The following is an 18,300-nucleotide window of genomic DNA, read 5'->3' as shown; positions in this document are numbered from 1 at the left end:
CCCAACATCAAGTATTTTGTTACCACAACAGAAAACAGACACTAAGTATGCACACCTCCAGAAACATTAATGTAAATAACAACAACTATAAATTTGTTCATATGGATGATTATTTTTCTAACTAAAGATTTGCCTAACACAATTAAGCCTAATTCCAAATCAAAACTCCCGTAGTTAAGAAATGTACTGAAGTTGTGCTTTAAAGGAAACATTTAGGTTAATTCACAGTTAAAAACAAATTTTAGTTTTTAATCGTTCACGAAAAGAAAAGAAAATGGAATACCTGGTAACTAAAAAATATCTTCTAGTGACAGGTCCTAGTTTAGGACCATGGCCAGCCAGTCGTTCATAAAACACATTTCCCAAAAGGCAATTAACTGCCTGGAAAACATTAAATTATATTGCATCATCATCAACAATAAAAAAATAGTTTAAAGACTCAAAGAAAAGCAATAAATATAGGTAAAACCTGTTCCTGATGATAATTCATGAGTTGATGCTTCTCTGAATTCAATTCATCAATTCTATTAAGGAACCAATTACAGCATTCTTCAATCGCAGCTGGCCCATCACTAGAGCAGATAAAGCAATACAAACCTATTTAACGTTTTTTACAAGGGTCATAGAAATCTTAATCATCAGAATCTTATTATGACTGAAAAACTTTTCCAACAGTAAAGACTGTTACATACATGCACAGGAATATGACCTGGCACATATAAAAAACATGAATACGTCATGTGCTGAAGTAGAATTATGGTGCCTATTTCATTTCATATGAAGGATTTCAATAAGCTCTTTGAAAATTATACTAGCCATAATGGTTTATAAGTAGTAGCAGTATTTATTTCACAAAGAAAACAAATAACATACTCATGTGGTATAAAAGTCGCTAGTGCAATGTTCATATCCACAGTGCAGCCAAGCTGTCTGTACTCAGGATCCTGAATAATCTTCAGATGCTGCTTCGGATCAGACTTGGTTACTCTCCTATTTCCTGAAAGAAGAAAAGATGAGTGCTTAAATGCAAATATTCACAGGGAGATTATAACTGTCACTGATTTTAAATTTTTTTAAATATTTATTTTTTAGTTGTAGTTGTAACAATACCTTTATTTTATCTATTTTTATGTGGTGCTGAGGATCAAACCCAGGGCCTCGCATGTGCTAGGTGAATGCTCTACCGCTGAGCCACAAACCCAGCCCCTGATTTCAAATTTTAAATATACAATTATTTCATAGAAAATAAAACAAATATTAATTTCATAACCATCTTCCTACCCCTCCATCCTCCTGCTTATCATCTCCATACCACATACCATACACATACACACAGTGGGTGGGGGTAACACACAGAGACAAAAATATCATTATAAAACAAAAAACAAACAAACATAGGGATTGTTATCAGTTCAACTCAAGCCCCACTTTTTTGCTCTCAGTCAATGTCCACTACTACAATTGCTTCTTCTTTTTTAACACTGCTGGGAATCAAATTCAGGGCGTTATGAGTGCCAGGAAATACTCAACTCCTTCAGCCCTACTTATTAAACTTTATGACATCTGGACTTTGGTAGTAGCATTTTCTTCTCAAGTGCTACCAAATAGTCTAACCTCAGGAGTTGTGTTTCCTCAAAGATTGCTTCCAATTCTAAAGTAAATCTTATTAAAAACTTGACTTTCTTTGCTTTCTCTGAAAGAAGTACTTGTGATGGAAGGCGGGAATGAACAGTGGGCACATCTGAGCCAACTCTAAAGGGAGGTAGGCCCTTTGGAGAACACTTGGTGCAATTTCACTGATCTGAGACCACTCCATTGCTTTTGTGGATGTCTGACTCAGAGAGAATTCTATTATACTGAGGAATTTATTGGGTGAAACAGCCCCAGGTTCAAACACAACTCCCGGGAGATGGAGAGAGATACCAGTGCCCCAACTAGTCTTGAGGTGCCAGCTGCCTCCAGGAGGAAGAATTACTGGGCAAGTGGTAAGTCACCAATTAGGCCAACTTCCCCCACAGCCTCCTGCTTCTTATTTTCCTTTGAAGAAACCTTCCTCACAATAAATTCCTTTGGCCTGTTTCTTTATAAATAAAGCATTTGTGGGCTTTTTCCTTTGTTATATACTAGGCTTAATTTTCCTTTAATTAATTAATTTGTCCTTGTTTTATTCTAAAGAGACCTTTAGAAATGGCTTACAAAAACACAAGCAATAAAATAAAACAGATTCTTAAAACTCAGTTTCTAAGGTTCATCTGGAAGAGTAAAACTGCTAAAAAATGCTTGAGAAAGAAAAAAAACAAATCTATACCAGTAGTATCAATGAATAGTTTTTAGTATTGGTAGAATTGAAGGCAGATAAATGGAAAACACAGATAAAAGCCTAAAGTATATTTCGGATATGGCTATACACTAAGAAGTATTATGGTTGTATTTCAAATCAGTGTAAAATTATGGATTATCAATTTAACAACATTTTAAAAATAAAGCTAAATACCTTTTTCATGTGATACACATAAATTGTAGCTTCATAAAATATTTTATTGGAAAATATGGATAATATTATTAGAAAAAACAGTATGTTTATGAAAAGCCTTTTCTAAACATGATGTGAAAAGCCATAAAAGAAAAGACTGACTACATTGAAAATAAACAGCACCATAAGCAATAGTTAAAAGATCAACAGCATACTAAGAGAATATATCTAACACCTATATAATAAGGAACCATCAATAATAATGAATCAATTTGAAAAGGACAAACAGTCCAATAAAAAATGGGAAGAAATACTAACACACAATTAATGCAAGAAATGTAAGTGGCTAATTAACATGTGAAAAGATACTTCATTAACATAAAAAGAAATATCAACTAAGACAAGAGATTTAACCATACATACCAAGATGATTTGCCTGATTGAAAAAAGATTTTAAAGATTATTGGTATCACATGTTGGTGAGAGTTTTTCAAAACATGTGAGTAGGTATAATTTTAAAAAAGCAATTTGATGATATCTGTTGTATTTGAAATTTGCATATCCTTTGATCTACTTGTTTTACGTATAACAATTTATCCTGTAGATCTACTTCTATAGCAAATAAACATACATATACAGGGTATATTTTAGATAGTACTGCTTATAAGAATATAAGTTCCACTAGGACAAGGTTCTTGCTATGTTTGCCACTGAATTCTCATGCCTGAGTGTCCAGCACACAGTAGGTGGATCAATAAAAATGCATTGAATGAAAGAATTACAAAAAAATTGGGGGAAAAAAGCTAGTTAAAGTACTCTTTTTATTTATAAACATTTGTTTGTCTATTTGTTTGTTTGTTTATTTATCTATCTATCTATTTTTTTATGTGGTGCTGAGAATGGAACCTAGTGCCTCACATGTGCTAGGCAAGCACTCTACCACTGAGCCACAATCCCAACCAGTTAAAGTATGTTAAAACAGTGTATTGCTACTTGGGAGTTAAGAGAAATAACTATAATAAATTCATATTGTCAACTAATGAACAAATTAAATAGTCCATGCTTTAGTTTAATGTATGTAACATATATACAAATATAAAACGAGTATATATATAGTTTACAGAGAGAATTATGTAAAACCACATGTAAAATATGAATTTCTTTCAAAAATAATCTGAAAGGAAACACAGAAACTATTACTTGGTAGTTCCCTCAAAGTATGTTTTGTAGGAGGGGAAGTTGCACATTGTATTTTATTATATTTTGAACTATTTGAGGCTTTTTCTCTTTATAATGAGCACACGTATTACATATAAATGATACTACTTACAAATATTAAAGGAGAGAGAAATTTTTGGTGAATGAAATATGAAGCAAAATCAGGACTAAAAGTTCCTGTATTAAGGTGATACATACTTGTAAAAGTTGATGCCTGAATCTGAGTTCTTAAATGTAAAGGCAAACTCATTTCTACTTCAAAGGCAGTATATTGGGGTCCTATTCTAGTTTTGGTCTCTGGACAAGGAAGAAAATTTCCTATTTTAAAAGAACCCCTCCAGGATCCCGAAACATCCTCCCTGCCGGGCTGTCCCATACTACTTACAGATACTTTCTTCATAATCCTTTCTAATTTGTCTCTTAAAAACCTCAAGTTCTCTTTGAGTATGTTTTTTCCTCTTATTTTGTTAAGGGGACACTGATTAACTAGATTAGTTACATCCTTAACTGAATATTTACTTCTTTACCTTTTATTAGTAGCTAATATCTAGCTTCAGTCTCACTAGTTGTAAGGAGGGTGTTTGTGGTGAACACCATCGGTTGGAAGTCCCTCTTGCATAGTTAAGATTCTTACCTTAGACAGCAGAAGATTCACATTTCTCGATTTCAAAGCCTTGTTCAAGCCTTTCTCAGCTGAAGTAACCTGCTCTACCTAATTACCATTCATGCTTTTAACAAATATATGCTGAGTTTGACTATATTCTGAGCATTCTGCCAACAATAAAATAAAAATTGGTTTTATTATTAGAGCATGCCCTTTAGATGTTTCAGCTTCCAGAATCAGTTTTCAAATACCAAAAATAACAAAAATATTGTATCAAAACAACAGATTTAATGAATATTAACCAAGAAAAAAAGGAGTTATCCTTTTAAAAGTAATATTAAATTTCTTAAAATTGATAGGAACAATCTACTGCATCTATTTACCTTGTGTTACAAGTCTTCTAAATTGTTCAACTGCTTTGTGAACATCTACTTGGAAAAATTCCCAGAGTTGGATCTTTGGAAAAATATCCTCCCAAATTATTTTTCGAATACACTGAAAAATTTTAACAGTTAAAACATATTTTTAAATATTTCACCAAACATTGTTTAACATATTAAAATACTGATTATAAATAATTTTCAGCTATATATTTAATTTGTACTTAAGAAATTTTGTTATTTTGATTTAGTGTGGTATTACTGTATAAATACTTACATTCATGTGTTGATCATTTTCAATCAAAGCAGGTATTCCTTTTTCTTTGTATTTCCCTTCTGCAACATCACAGGAAAAATGCCAGAGTGCTCTGTCTAAGACCCAGGCAGGTTTTAAGTGTGGAGAATTCACAAGATTATATGCAGATTCTGGATGTTCCTGGATCCATTTACTATTAGCAGCTTAAAAAAAATAAAAACAAATAAATTTGAACAAAAAAACCCTCATATCTTATAATTAAATTGAAAATGGTATCTATGTTAAGTTTAAAGATGAAATATCAACATCTACCACCCACTTCCTTTTATATTTAGATATCGATACTTTATACTGATTCTGTTTTATGAAAAAAAAAACTTTGGTTTTGGTATCTTCTCATACACTTGTTTTTTAACTTAAATATTGCTTAGGAAAATACGAAGGATGAAAAATTAGTTCTTTCACAAGTAACATCTTTGCACAGCTAATCCTAAAGGGTAAAATATGTTGTTTTTATGAGATTGAGAAATTGCTAATTTAATTTTTTAAATAGACAAAAGTTAGACCCAATTTGTTTTATGTTTACAATGGACAAATGCCCCCTGAATTCATACTGAGGAATACAAGTAGTTAGAAAAATGGAAAGTAATACCTACTGCACACCCAGAATTGTTCTATGCAGTTAAATACACTTTGTTATTCTTCATTTCCTCTCACACAATACAGAACATACTGTTATGTTCCTCTCATAGAGGAGGAACTAAGGCTCAAGGGTTGAGTAATTTGGCCAGAGGAATTAATGTAAGTCTCTCTTCAGAATCTGCAATTGTGACCACTTTGCTGTGCTGATGAGATGACTATGTTTGTGTCTTATTTACTCAGTGAGCACTCCTACAGAATTTTAGAATCAGTATCATTATTAGTTTCTGTCATTTATTTAGTAAGCAATTTAGTTATTATTTATTTATACCCACAATAAATAAACACTTAGGTGAAGTCAGGATATATAAGGAGCAGAGATCATATAATAAAAGTGAAATTAAAGCCCAGCTTGGTGTGCACATCTGTAATCTTAGCTATGTGAGAGGCTGAGACAGGAGGATCAAGAGGTTATAAGCCAGCATGGGCAACTTAGTGAGACCCTGTCTCAAAATAAAATAAAACAGGCTGGGGATATAGCTCAGCGGCAGAATAACTTACTTAGAATGCACAAGGCCCAAGTACTGCAAAAAAAAAAAAAAAAAAATAGTTAAACTGATAGTTCTCCAAATTGGTACCAAGATACTGCCCCCTAGATTTATCATCACAGTCACTGAAATTCAAGTTAAAAAGACAAAATGTAGTCATATTTGTATCCCATTAGGATTTTCACTTACTGGTGATGTAACCTAGTGGTAGAGTCTCATGAGCAAGGAAGGCCCTGGGTTTGATTCTAAGGACTGTGCACATGTGCATGGGCATGCGTCTGCATGGGCACACGCGCGTGCGCGCGTGCGCGCGCGCACACACACACACACATACACACAGATATGTATGTTAAGGATAAATGCCAACGATATCCTGATTTTTTTTCTTTTGATATGTTGCCCTAACTGGTCTTGAATTAGTAGGCTCAAACAATCTTTCTGCCCAGATTCCTAAGAGGCTGGCCATCTTCATGTCTAACTCTACCCAATTGTTTTTAAGGGTAAAATCTTAAAACTCTATTTCTTTTCTCAATATTTTGATACAAAATCAAGTGGTAAGTGAAAGAATTCTAAACATTAGGTAGTGTAAGTATTTTTCTAATTTTACATGAAAGAGAAATCCACTCTATAGACTTCTGGAGTGCAGTAGTATAGACCTCAGCAAGTATTATCCCCAGCAAAACAATTGGTGAGAATTATAAAATACAATCATCTAAAGTCTCTGAAAATTATCCTGTGAACATTCAGCATATGGAGAGCATTTATCTAATGTAAGAACAGTAATTATCTCACAATATGATCAATAGTAACACATATACTAGACCATGCACTTAGAAAACATAGCTTCCCTTTACCATCTTCTCTGGGTGGGATATGACACAGGAATTGGAACAGCCATGTTTGATTAAAAGCTGTAAGCAAAGCAATGAAGACAGCAGAGCTACAAGAGAAACAGCCTCCTTTCCCTGCACCATTGAGCTAGTACTCTAGTCCTGAAATGCCTATCTAATCTTTTGTAAAATCTACATACAATCTCAATGTTAAGTCAGTTTTTCTGTCTCTCTGTTACAGCTACCTAAGCCATATTCTAACTTTTACCATTTGTAACTAATACAATGCCATCACATGATTTGATGAATTTGACATAAATAATATTATACATGCCTAAGTAATTACCAATACTGTCAATTTTATAAGTAATGAATACTTAGTTGTTAGACTACAATGGCTTCACTGGAGACTTGGAAACCTGGTTTCCAGGCACACAAAGAAACACCGAATGTTAGAATATATCTATTTTTTCAACCTAATTTTGCTATTGTTGGAGATTATCATCTATATTGATGAAATAGATCAATAAATTTTTTTAAGTATCTTCATAATTCTTATGTTTACTTGGAAAATACCTCATGAAATTTCTTGAATTTTTGAACCATCCAGAATTCCTGTTCTATACATATGCAAATTAGTGGTTTCCACACTCTTCAACATTGTGGCCCACACAATATTTTGTAAGGTATAATGGGTTAAACTGAATGCATGCCCAGAGGCATCATCAGTCCAGACTCAGTTGCTATGACAGGTAAGAGGAATAACTATCTCCTTGAAGATCATCAGTTGAAAAAATTTGGTACATTTTATAGAACTCTATATAATAGCTAAGGTATCTTGGGAACAAAAATAGTCTTTTTTGGTGCTGGAGATGATCTAAAGCTCTTTTAATATGTGAAGGATATAACTTCTGAGAGTTTACTGATAATTTTCTCCCCAGTAGTAGAAATCATGTAGTTCTTTTCATACATGCTATACTACCAGATATTTTGCTATACAGAATATGTTTGTTAGTCTGGAAAGTATTAATACTCTATGTTGAGATATGATTATTAGGTCCTTTCTATCATAACCCTTTTTATAAACATCACATACAAATTATATATTGACTATTTCCTCAACTAGCACTGTTTTCTTGGAACAAAAAAAGTGATACTACATACAGTGATATTTGAAGTTGAAAGACGTTATCATCATGTATGTCTATAAAATTTACATTACATAAGGAATGAGGATGTGGCTTGATAGTGAAATGCTTGCCTAACAGTTTTGAAGCCCTGAGTTCAGTTCCCATCACTGAAACAAACTGTTATATAAAATATCGAGGAATGAAATAATCAGAATTTAATATTCTCATCAAAATTAATGAAGTTCATACCAGTATGATTGTAGACAACATCTGTAATACAAAGAATATTCCATTCTTTTTTCAGTTTTTCCACAATCTGTCCAACATCATGCCATGTATACTTTTTATTAGGTCATGAGAAATCAGGATTTAATTCTAACTGATCAGCAAGGGAGTAGCACGACCTAGATAGTCCGAGTGTCTGCAGTGGGGTGAAATGAATCAAGTTGTAACCTGAAAAGCAAGACAACAAAGACCACTGTAAGAAAAAACAAACAAAACCAACCTAAAACTAAGAAAAATATCAATGTAAACTTTCTTAAGTAAAATAGAAAGGCTACCATAATGAGTCAACGACTTAGGTTCAAATTCTAGCTGTACCAAAAGAGACTTTAAGCAAGTCCACTTATATCTTTCAGAATATCAGTGTCCTCATCTATAAGACCAGGGTAATAAAATAGTGTACTAGAAAAACATCACAAAACAGTGCTCAGTTATTATTAGGAATTCAATTTCTATTTGTTGAATAGATATATTTATACACAAAAATATCAGTATATACTCATCTCCTAATTTTAATGTTTCACAGTACTTATAGTACATAGTTATGCCAGTGAACTTTTCATTCCTTTCTTCATCCTACATTTAACTTGAAAATAGAAAATTAATGTTACTCCTATTTTATGTAAGAGTAAAATAAGTTTTATCTTATTGTAAGTATTATTGGCAGCTCATGCCTTCCATGTGGAAAGTCAATATTTATTAATTAAAATTATATAATAATATATTTCCTCTACATTTTAATAGTTTGCTACTGGTTTTATATGTCAAAGCAAAAATATCAGAAATAACAATGATCACATTTTATCATAGATGTCCTTAAGTTGAACCACATAACGACATTTTTATGGATTAAAAAGGGTCAACTTTAAAAATTTTCATATGGTTCTATTTTCATATGGTTCATATAATTACTAAATATATTAAGAGGTGAAATTAGAAGTAGGAGAAAAACATGCAGATTTCAGAGGATAATTACATTTATTTTAAAAAAGAAAAGGAAAAGAAACCAAGCTGACATCACCTGACTCTTTTGCAACCCTCAGTCTGTCTTCCCATTCATCCAAAGGTCCTAAACACTTGGCTAAGAATGTCTGGAGAGTAACACAGTCCAAGGGTAACACGTGATCATCACTGCCAACACGTAAAACAGGGTCCACAACTATGTAACCTCCACCACTTTTCTCATTTCTAAGGAAAAAAAGCAAAATGAAAACTTTCCATTTAATGAGAGGGAAAAAGTGAGATTTTTCTAGTATCTGAATAACTGGAAGGAACTATCCTATTTAAAATTATATTATTTCTAACACATACAATAATTAACAAAGTTGCAACAAAACTTAATGGAAAGCAATTTTTTTACCCATTCTGCATTATTACACAGTTAATACTGCATTGTACCATTACTATATAATTATACCACATACAATATACATAATATCTAATAATGTTGTTTTAATGAAAAACAAATGTACTAGAATTTATCAGAAATAGCCAGAACACTTAAATAAATATAATCCTATAATCAGGTTGTAGGAAAAGACTAGATAATCTCATAGAAATTGAAGAGCCATATTCTATTTGTATCTCAAAAAGCAATGTAAAAATTATACTGCCATGGTTGATAACTTTTTATAAATTACATAACTTCAAGTTTTACAATGAATTAACATTTTTCCCCATATACAGAACACCTAACTTCACTTACCCTTGAAGGAAGTAATACTGAAATGATCCCGATTGTTGCAGATTAAGTTTACAATATTTATCAGAATCATCTTCTCTTTCTGTCGGATTTTCCCAATCCAAGGAATGGAATTTTTCTCTATTAAATGTTTCTCCAGGAAATGGGTAGTTTGTATACACAGTAACTGCTTTACCCTGAAAAGTTGGGCCTAATCAGAACTGTAGTTCAAACCCTAAATAAAAACCATATTTTAAAAAATTATGTTAAAAATACTGTTTCATTTAAAGAATTATAAAAACTAAGATTCTGATTTAGCTGCATTTTGTTTTACCAAGTATAGTAAACATTGTGGAACCATCTGCTTCACAATGTCCTGTTTCTTTCCCTGTAAACAGATTCCTATTCACATAGTTACTTTAAGATGTGAAAATTCTTAGATCCTTATTTATGTTGATCTCCTCAATCCCTCACAGCACCCTACCCTCAGCCCTAAATTGACTTGTGCAGAGGTGGGCATCTGAGTGAAGATGTTCTCCAGTATTTTTCAAACTGCAGCAGAGAAAGTGAGTTTCTCTATGGTGTCAAGAGTATGGGATTGTATATAAAACTTGGGAGGTATACTGGGACAACTATACTACTCTACAAAGAAAACAAGTCTTCAGTGAAAGAAGTCAAACTCAAAAGAGGCAGAGTTTGAACTTTTCACAATTCTGAAGGCACGTGAGCCCCATATTGATATCTGCTGAAATACAATGGTATGCTAACAAAGATGTACCAACTGGCTGGGGTGGGGGGAAACACTAACTTGTGGTACTTGTTGACTTCTTGATAAGAACAATTCCACCATGGATAATCTAAAGCTATTGAAGCCACATCATTGAATGTGGAATCAGAAGGGAAGTACACATTGGTTCTTCTGAGTGAGTACATGAACCTCCACATGAACTGCTATCCCTACTCATCATGATTTAGTTATTAAAATCTTTGTTGGAATCCTGACACCCAAGATATTCCCATTCTTTCCCAAGTCATACTATTTCTATTAAACTATACCTGAGACTTGTATTACAAGTACTTATCATTAGAGGCAACAACAACAAAACCCCATTATAGTTAAAACTTTACTGTTGAAGAGTTTTGGTTGGTTTAAGGAAGACTTTGAACTTTTGTTACAATTGCTAAAATGTGAAAGTTTTGACTACACTCCAGTCTGTTAGGAATATAAAGCTTCTAAATATGATGTAACTTAATTAATGATAGGCAAAAAAAAAAAAACTGAAGTCAGCAGGAAATTTAGTTAAGTATAATTTTTAACTTAAGGAATATTTTTGAGAAGATAGGAAATACTAGTAGTTATAATGACTGATTTATTAAATAGCCAATAAAATAATAAAACATTAAAGACTGAGCACCTATAGGGAACAAAATAGAAAATTATTCCACCCTTGCAGTGCTGGAGTTCTAGAGAGGAAAGAGCATATTAAACAATGAACTTCACAAATAAATAAGTAAAGGAGGGGACATATATTGAGAAAAAATGGGGAAATAAGCATTTTAATGACAATGGAGGAGAGGAAAGAAGTTAATGTGGTGGCAGAAATTTTAAATAGGATGCTAATTGAGAAGCTAAAGGGTTTGAGAGAAGTAAGGTAATTGGTCACATCTCTATTATGGCCATCTAGGGAAAGCACTGACTATTTGAAGAAAACAGGACAATAAAACTAGTATTTAAGTATGTGCTGGTTTCAGAAATGACAAGCAGCTTAGTATAGCTGGGTTGGAATAAGGTGAGGGAAAGGAAAAAGAAAGGAAACAGGTAATTAGATCATACAGACCTTCTAGGCCACTGTAAGTATTTTGGCTTCTCTTATCAGAATGAGAACACAAAGAAAAAGTTCTTGAAGGAAATTATTAGTGTTGCTCCCATGAATATGTGAATAAAGGAGGAAAATAGCCTTAATGCTGAATATGGAAAAAGATTTAATAGTCTGAATAGAAGATTAAATGAGCCACAATATTCCCTTCAGCAAAAGCCTAGTCCAGAGCAAGACTCTAACTTTTTCAATTCTATGAAAGCTAAGAGATGTAAGAAAAGGTTGAAGTTAGCACAGGTGGGCTCATGAGGTTTAAGGAAAGAAGATATCTTCCTAATATAAAAATCAAAGCAGATTCCAAGGTGGCAGCTGCAGTATGAAGATCTAACTAAGATTATTGATGAAGGTGAAGGTGGCTACATTAAACACATTTTACATGTAGATGAAACAGTCTTATAGTGCCATCTAGGAGTGTTTCATAGCTACAGAAAAGTCAATGCATGGCTTCAGAGGCAGGCTGACACTCCTTAGGGCTTATGCAACTGGTGAATTTATGTCAAAGTCAGTACTCACCATTCTGAGAATCCTAGGGACCCTAGGAATTACACTATATCTACTTTGACTATATTCTATAAGTAGAACAACAAAGCCTGGATGATAGCACATCTGTTTACAACATGGTTTACCGAATATTTTAAACCCACTGTTGAGACCTACTGCTCAGAAAAAAAAAAAAAAGTTTCTTTTCAAAATATTACTGCTCATTGACAATGCACCTGGTCATATCAGAGTTCTGACGCAGATTTACAATGAGATTAATGTTTGCATGCCTGTTTAAAAAAGCATTCATTCTGTAGCCCATGGATCAAGGAATAATTCTGACTGTTAAGTACAAATATATGTATGTATTGAGTGGTACTAGGGATTGAACCCAGGGAAGTTCTCTTAGTGATATCCCCAGCCCTTGCTTTTAAATTTCTGTTTTGTTTTGAGGCAGGATCTCACTAAGTTGCTCAAGCTGGCCTCGGACTTATGATCTACCTCTTGCTTCAGCCAGCTGAGTTTCTGGAATTAAAGATGTGTACCATTGTGCCCTGGTAAGTCTTTATTATTTAAGAAATACATTTTGTAAGACTAAAGTTGGCACAATAGTGATGGATCTGGGTAAAGTAAACTGAAAACTTTCTCAAAAGGATTTGCCATTCTAGGTGCTTCTAAGAACATTCACGATTCATGGAAAGAGGTCAAAATATCAAGTTTAAAAGGTATTTGAAAAAAGTGTAGTTCAATCCTCATGGATGACTCTGAGGGCTTAAGACTTCAATGATGTAAGTGATTGCAGATGTGATGAAAACAGCAAGATAACTAGAATTATAAGTGGAGCCTGAAGATATGGCAGAATTGCTGTAATTTATTTAAAACTTTAATGGATGAATAGTTGTTTTGTATGATGAGCAAAGACAGTAGTTTCTTGAAATGGAAACTACTGGTAGATGCTGTGTACACTGTTGAAATGACACAAAGGATTTAGAATATTCATAAATTTGGTTGATAAAGCAATGGCAGGGTTTGAGAAGACTCACTTCAGTTTTGAAAGAAGGTCTATTGTAGGTAAAATGCTTGGAGTGTCCCATGCTATAGAAAATTTTTGTGAAAGTCTATTGAGATGGCAAAATTCAATGTGACCTTATTTTAAGAAATAGCAATAGCCACTCCAACTTCCAGCAACCACTGTGCTGATCAGTCAGTAGGAATCAACATTGGGAATTGTCATTAAGGCTCAGATGATCATAAGCATATTTTAGTGATAAAATATTTCTTTCCTTTCCCTCCCTTCCTTTCTTTTCCCAATGCTAGAGATCAAATCCAGGGTCCTACACAAGTGAGGCAAGGACTGTATCACTGAGCTCTAATAAATTATTTCTTAATGAAGGTATGTACATTGTTTTTTTAAGACAGAATGCTATTTTATACTCAGTAGACTACAGTATAAGGTACACATAACTTTTACACACACTGAGAAACAAAAATACCATGTGACTTGCTTTATTGTCTTGGTCTGGAATGGAGCCTGCAATATCTCTGAGGTATGCCTCTACTGTTAGCTTAGAATTCTATATACCTGGTAAAAATACCTTTCAAAAACAAAGATTATGAGAATCAGGTTTTTCACTATCAGAGAGGGTTGTTACAAATAAACAAGGGGGGAAAGTTATAGTGAATATTATATTGGATATGATTCAGAGGTAACAGTATAAAGCACTGTTTACAGTCAGCTTGGGCCAAGTGTCATGGGAGGATTAGCAACTTGGGAGGCTAAGACAGGAGGATTGCAAGTTTGAGGCTAGGCTCAGCAACCTAGTAGGGCCCTAAGCAATCTAGTAAAAACCTGTCTCAAAATTTTAAAATTGATGGGTTGGGGATATAGCTCAGTTGGTAAAGTGCTTGCCTTGCATGCACAAAGCCCTGGGTTCAATGCCTAGCACCACACACACAAAAAAAAAAAAAAATTGAAAAAAATGGGTTCCATTCCCAGCATGGAAGGAAGGAAGGAAGGAAGGAAGGAAGGAAGGAAGGAAGGAAGGAAAGAAGGAAAATTAGTATGGTTCAAGGCAAATCCTGACACTAAGAACATGCTGGTATGTTCCTCTCAAGTCTAAAATTATTCTTTTGTAGCCGTAAATTGCCCACATTGATGTTCAACAGGTGGTAAATTTTTCTACAATACTAAATAATGGGAAAGATATTTTCTGTAAAGATTTCAGTAAAACACAATAGAATACTAGACTCTTCGAATTTACTCTAATCCAATCAAATTCTATGACTTCCAAGAGAAATATAGCCTGCTTTCATACTGTAGTATGAATAATGTGAGTAAATAGAAGTTCTAACCATTTCTGAAAAAAGTTAGTGATAAGAACTGTTAATTACATTCCTGAATTGAAATAAAATATGGATATAAATTTATTCATAGTAAATGGTGTTAGTAAATCAAAAACAAATTATCCAAACAGTGTTATTAAGTAACTAAACATCCAGAGACTCACTTTTCACATTGTACCATAAAACCAAAAATTTTTTCCCCAAGGAACTACGGAACTACATACACAATTTTTTCTACAAATTAATATAGCATTGATATATTCATAATTTATATGTATTACATATGTGTGTATACAAATATATGTGTGTATGTGTATATATATATTTTAGTTGTAAGTGGACACAATGCCTTTATTTTTATGTGATACTGAGGATAGAACCCAGTGCCTCACCCATGCTAGGCCAAAACCCCAGCCCCAAGAATTTTTATTGTCTTGACCTAATAATTTAATGTAGGTATATATCTTTTTGAGGAAATAGTGATGTAAACATAGGTCACGTATTAGGATATTTATCATAATCTCATTTACTATGATTAAATAAACTGACAAAAAACTAAATATCTAATAATTGGAAATAATGAGATAATTTATGATATATCTATAAGATGGAATATCACAAAGCCATTTTAAATCATGGTATCAAAAGGTATTTAAACAGCATTTAATACTTTGTTAAATTTTATGTATCTGAAATCCTTTCTGGAAAAAAGTATGACTGAAACAAGGTAGTAAGGAAGGTAATATACACTCAATAACATTATAAGCAGTAGGGGGGAAAGCAGTTACAAAATTGTTTAAACAGTATGATCTCAATATTTTTAAACAAAAAGCACAGGAAAAAAAAAACGTCTTTTTTATACATTCTTGTAATTGGTGAAAGTCATTAGAGCTGCAACATAAAAGAATAGATTAAGAAACAGTTGCATGTAGAATTAAAACATGAAATAAAATACTTAGTGTCTATGAGAATCATCTATATACCTTTACAAGAATGATTACATTTATCATCAGGGAAAATGGTGACATTTTAAGCATGTGCAAATATCAGAGACTAGCCAATTGGACATATTTAAACAAACTGCCACCCATTACATTTATACAAATATTGTTTTTCTAATTACACAAAGAACTCAGAGAACTTGCAGTACAAAGGTTAAAACTCATCTAACATCTTTAAAACAGTATTTGAATAGTCTAACTTCAGAAAAAAAGACAAGCATTCCCAAAATGAGTATTTATATAATGTACACGTAAATTCAATAAACTATGTAAATTGTGAAACACCAGAGAAAAATTAAAGGAATAAGATATAAATGAAATAAACACTTTTTAATAACTAATTTTATTTATTAATAAGTGGAAGTCTTTCAACTCTCAGTAAAAATTAATATTGATACTGTCAGTGAAAACAATGTGATTAAATAAATTTCATTATTTTTAAAGGTCTTTAATATTCTGTGATAAAGTGATTCAAAGTTCAAAGTTCTATATTTTGATAAGTGGTTTTAATGGCCTCAAAAGTGGAAAAAATATTGTACAATGGTATCCAAATACAAATAAAAGACGATCTTAGTGCTGTGTTCATTAAACCATATATTAATCTTTTTTCTCAATTGTAGATGGACACAATACCATTATTTTATTTATTTATGTGGCACTGAGAAGCCAAAACCCTGGCCCCATGATACTAATCTTTAATCACATTCACCAACTTTTGCTTTTCACAGACTTTTGCTGAAATGCTAGTGAAATTATATTTTCTCTGACATCAGCAATTGTTTTTATAAGCTAATCACACAAAATTCTGAAGCATGACTATAATAAACTAATGATGTGAAAACCAATTGAAAACTTTCATGTGGAAGATTTTTAACACAAAGGAAAATTGGTTATCAATTTTTTAAAGTGGGCATGTGTTCGTTTACATGGGTAAAAATCACACAATGATGGAAGCATTTCTAAAATATATATTCAAACACTTTTGCTACAGAAAGGAAAGTATGTCTAGATACTAAACTGGACATACTGTAAATTGTTTCTATAAATCAAGTTTCATTGTACACAGTGATACCCATTCATTGCCTATGTCTGCTTTCGGGTTACAATGGCATACATAGTTCATTAGCTCCAAAGGTGCGTAACCTATAAAGCTGAAAAGATTTGCTATCTGAAAGTTTATGGGGAAAAAGTGTGCCAAACTCTGCTCCACAGTATCAATTTCCTTCAGTAAAGCAATTAACTTTATCGTTTGTGTATCTGAAAAAGATAAATGCTTTTTATTTTTTTCTGACATTTTCTAAGAAGGCTACTTGTCATTCCTGAAAACACAGAATCTCAAAGGGCAAGTCTCAAAACACTTAAACAGTTTGTAACTCATCTTTCCCAACTTCAGTAGAGTAAAAGAGTCATTTCTGGTTATTCTTCCTCTTGTTTCAGAGTTTTGGAAAGATTGTTTTGTTTTGTGTTTGTTGTGTTGGGCATTGAACCTGAAGCTTCACACATGCTAGGCAAGCTCCCTACCACTGAATTACATTTCTAACCCCTATTATTTAACATAATATAACTTGTTTATCTACTTAACTTGACCTAAGTATGTATGTAATCCATGGCAACATACTGAAAAAAAACAAGGGTTTGATTGGAAGTGCCCCCAGACCTATGACCTCAATTCTTTCCTCATAATGTTTTTTGTTTGTTTGTTTTTTAACTTATCTGACAGAAACTAGGAGTGTTAATATTAGTTCATATATTAACAAAATTAAACACTTTTTTTTTGGTACTGGGGATTGGACCCAGGAGTACTTTACCACTAGGTCACATCCCCAGCGCTTTTAATTTTTATTTTTATTTTGAGACAGGTTCTCTCTAAGTTGCTGAGGGTCTTGTTAAGTTGCCGATGCTGACCACAAACCTGAAATTCTCCTGCCTCAGCCTCTCAAATCACTGGGATTACGGGTGTGTGCCACTGCACCCAGCTTGGGTTACTTTTAAAGAATCAAAACAGAAAGAAAAGCAAGCTCGCAAGCAAGCAAGAAAGAAGAAAAAGTAATAGTCTATGCTGTCTTTCTATGTCCCAATACATAGATCAGTGTATAAAAGACACTCTAGACCTCTAATCCAAGTCATAGAAACTAAAATTTTTATGTACAGTAAATGAAACACTAGAATACCTGGCCTATGCCAGATTCCATAATTAATCACCATCATGCTAAAATTGACTTAGATCACAGCAATACATAGCATGGCTATCTTATTTCTCATGCTAAAACTGGGAATACTTTATTCAGATTTGCAATACATATTACAGATTTGCAGACATAGGCAATACATATCCCTCCTGGAGACAGCTAGCAAGATGAGTGATAAAGTATTATTGGAAATGGAAGGTTTTCCCTCCACATGATTTATAGAAACTGAAGCTCCTAAACAAAGAATGTTTATATATAAAATATAAAATGTTTATATTTTCTTAAACAGGAAAAATGATAAATTTAACCAACCTATATAAAAGATGGAAGAATTCCAAATATGGAGAATACTTATTATGTTCATTATTC

At 32.8% G+C, this 18,300-nt stretch overlaps 1 protein-coding gene across 1 annotated transcript in view; it reads right to left on the bottom strand.

Annotated features, from left to right (window-relative positions):
• The window catches only part of LOC308656519 (glycogen debranching enzyme-like), a 67,146-nt gene that overhangs the window by 46,350 nt on the left and 2,496 nt on the right, over positions 1–18,300 (bottom strand). The window contains 8 exon segments of the mRNA XM_081307695.1: positions 284–381; positions 470–572; positions 874–997; positions 4,679–4,790; positions 4,953–5,134; positions 9,382–9,548; positions 10,066–10,256; positions 10,260–10,276. Of these exon segments, the coding sequence (XP_081163821.1) occupies positions 284–381; positions 470–572; positions 874–997; positions 4,679–4,790; positions 4,953–5,134; positions 9,382–9,548; positions 10,066–10,256; positions 10,260–10,276 (994 nt within the window).

Source organism: Spermophilus citellus (assembly GCF_964194105.1).
Source record: "Spermophilus citellus genome assembly, chromosome: 9".
Taxonomy (NCBI): Eukaryota; Metazoa; Chordata; class Mammalia; order Rodentia; family Sciuridae; genus Spermophilus; species Spermophilus citellus.
This window is presented reverse-complemented; position numbering and strand designations above follow the sequence as displayed.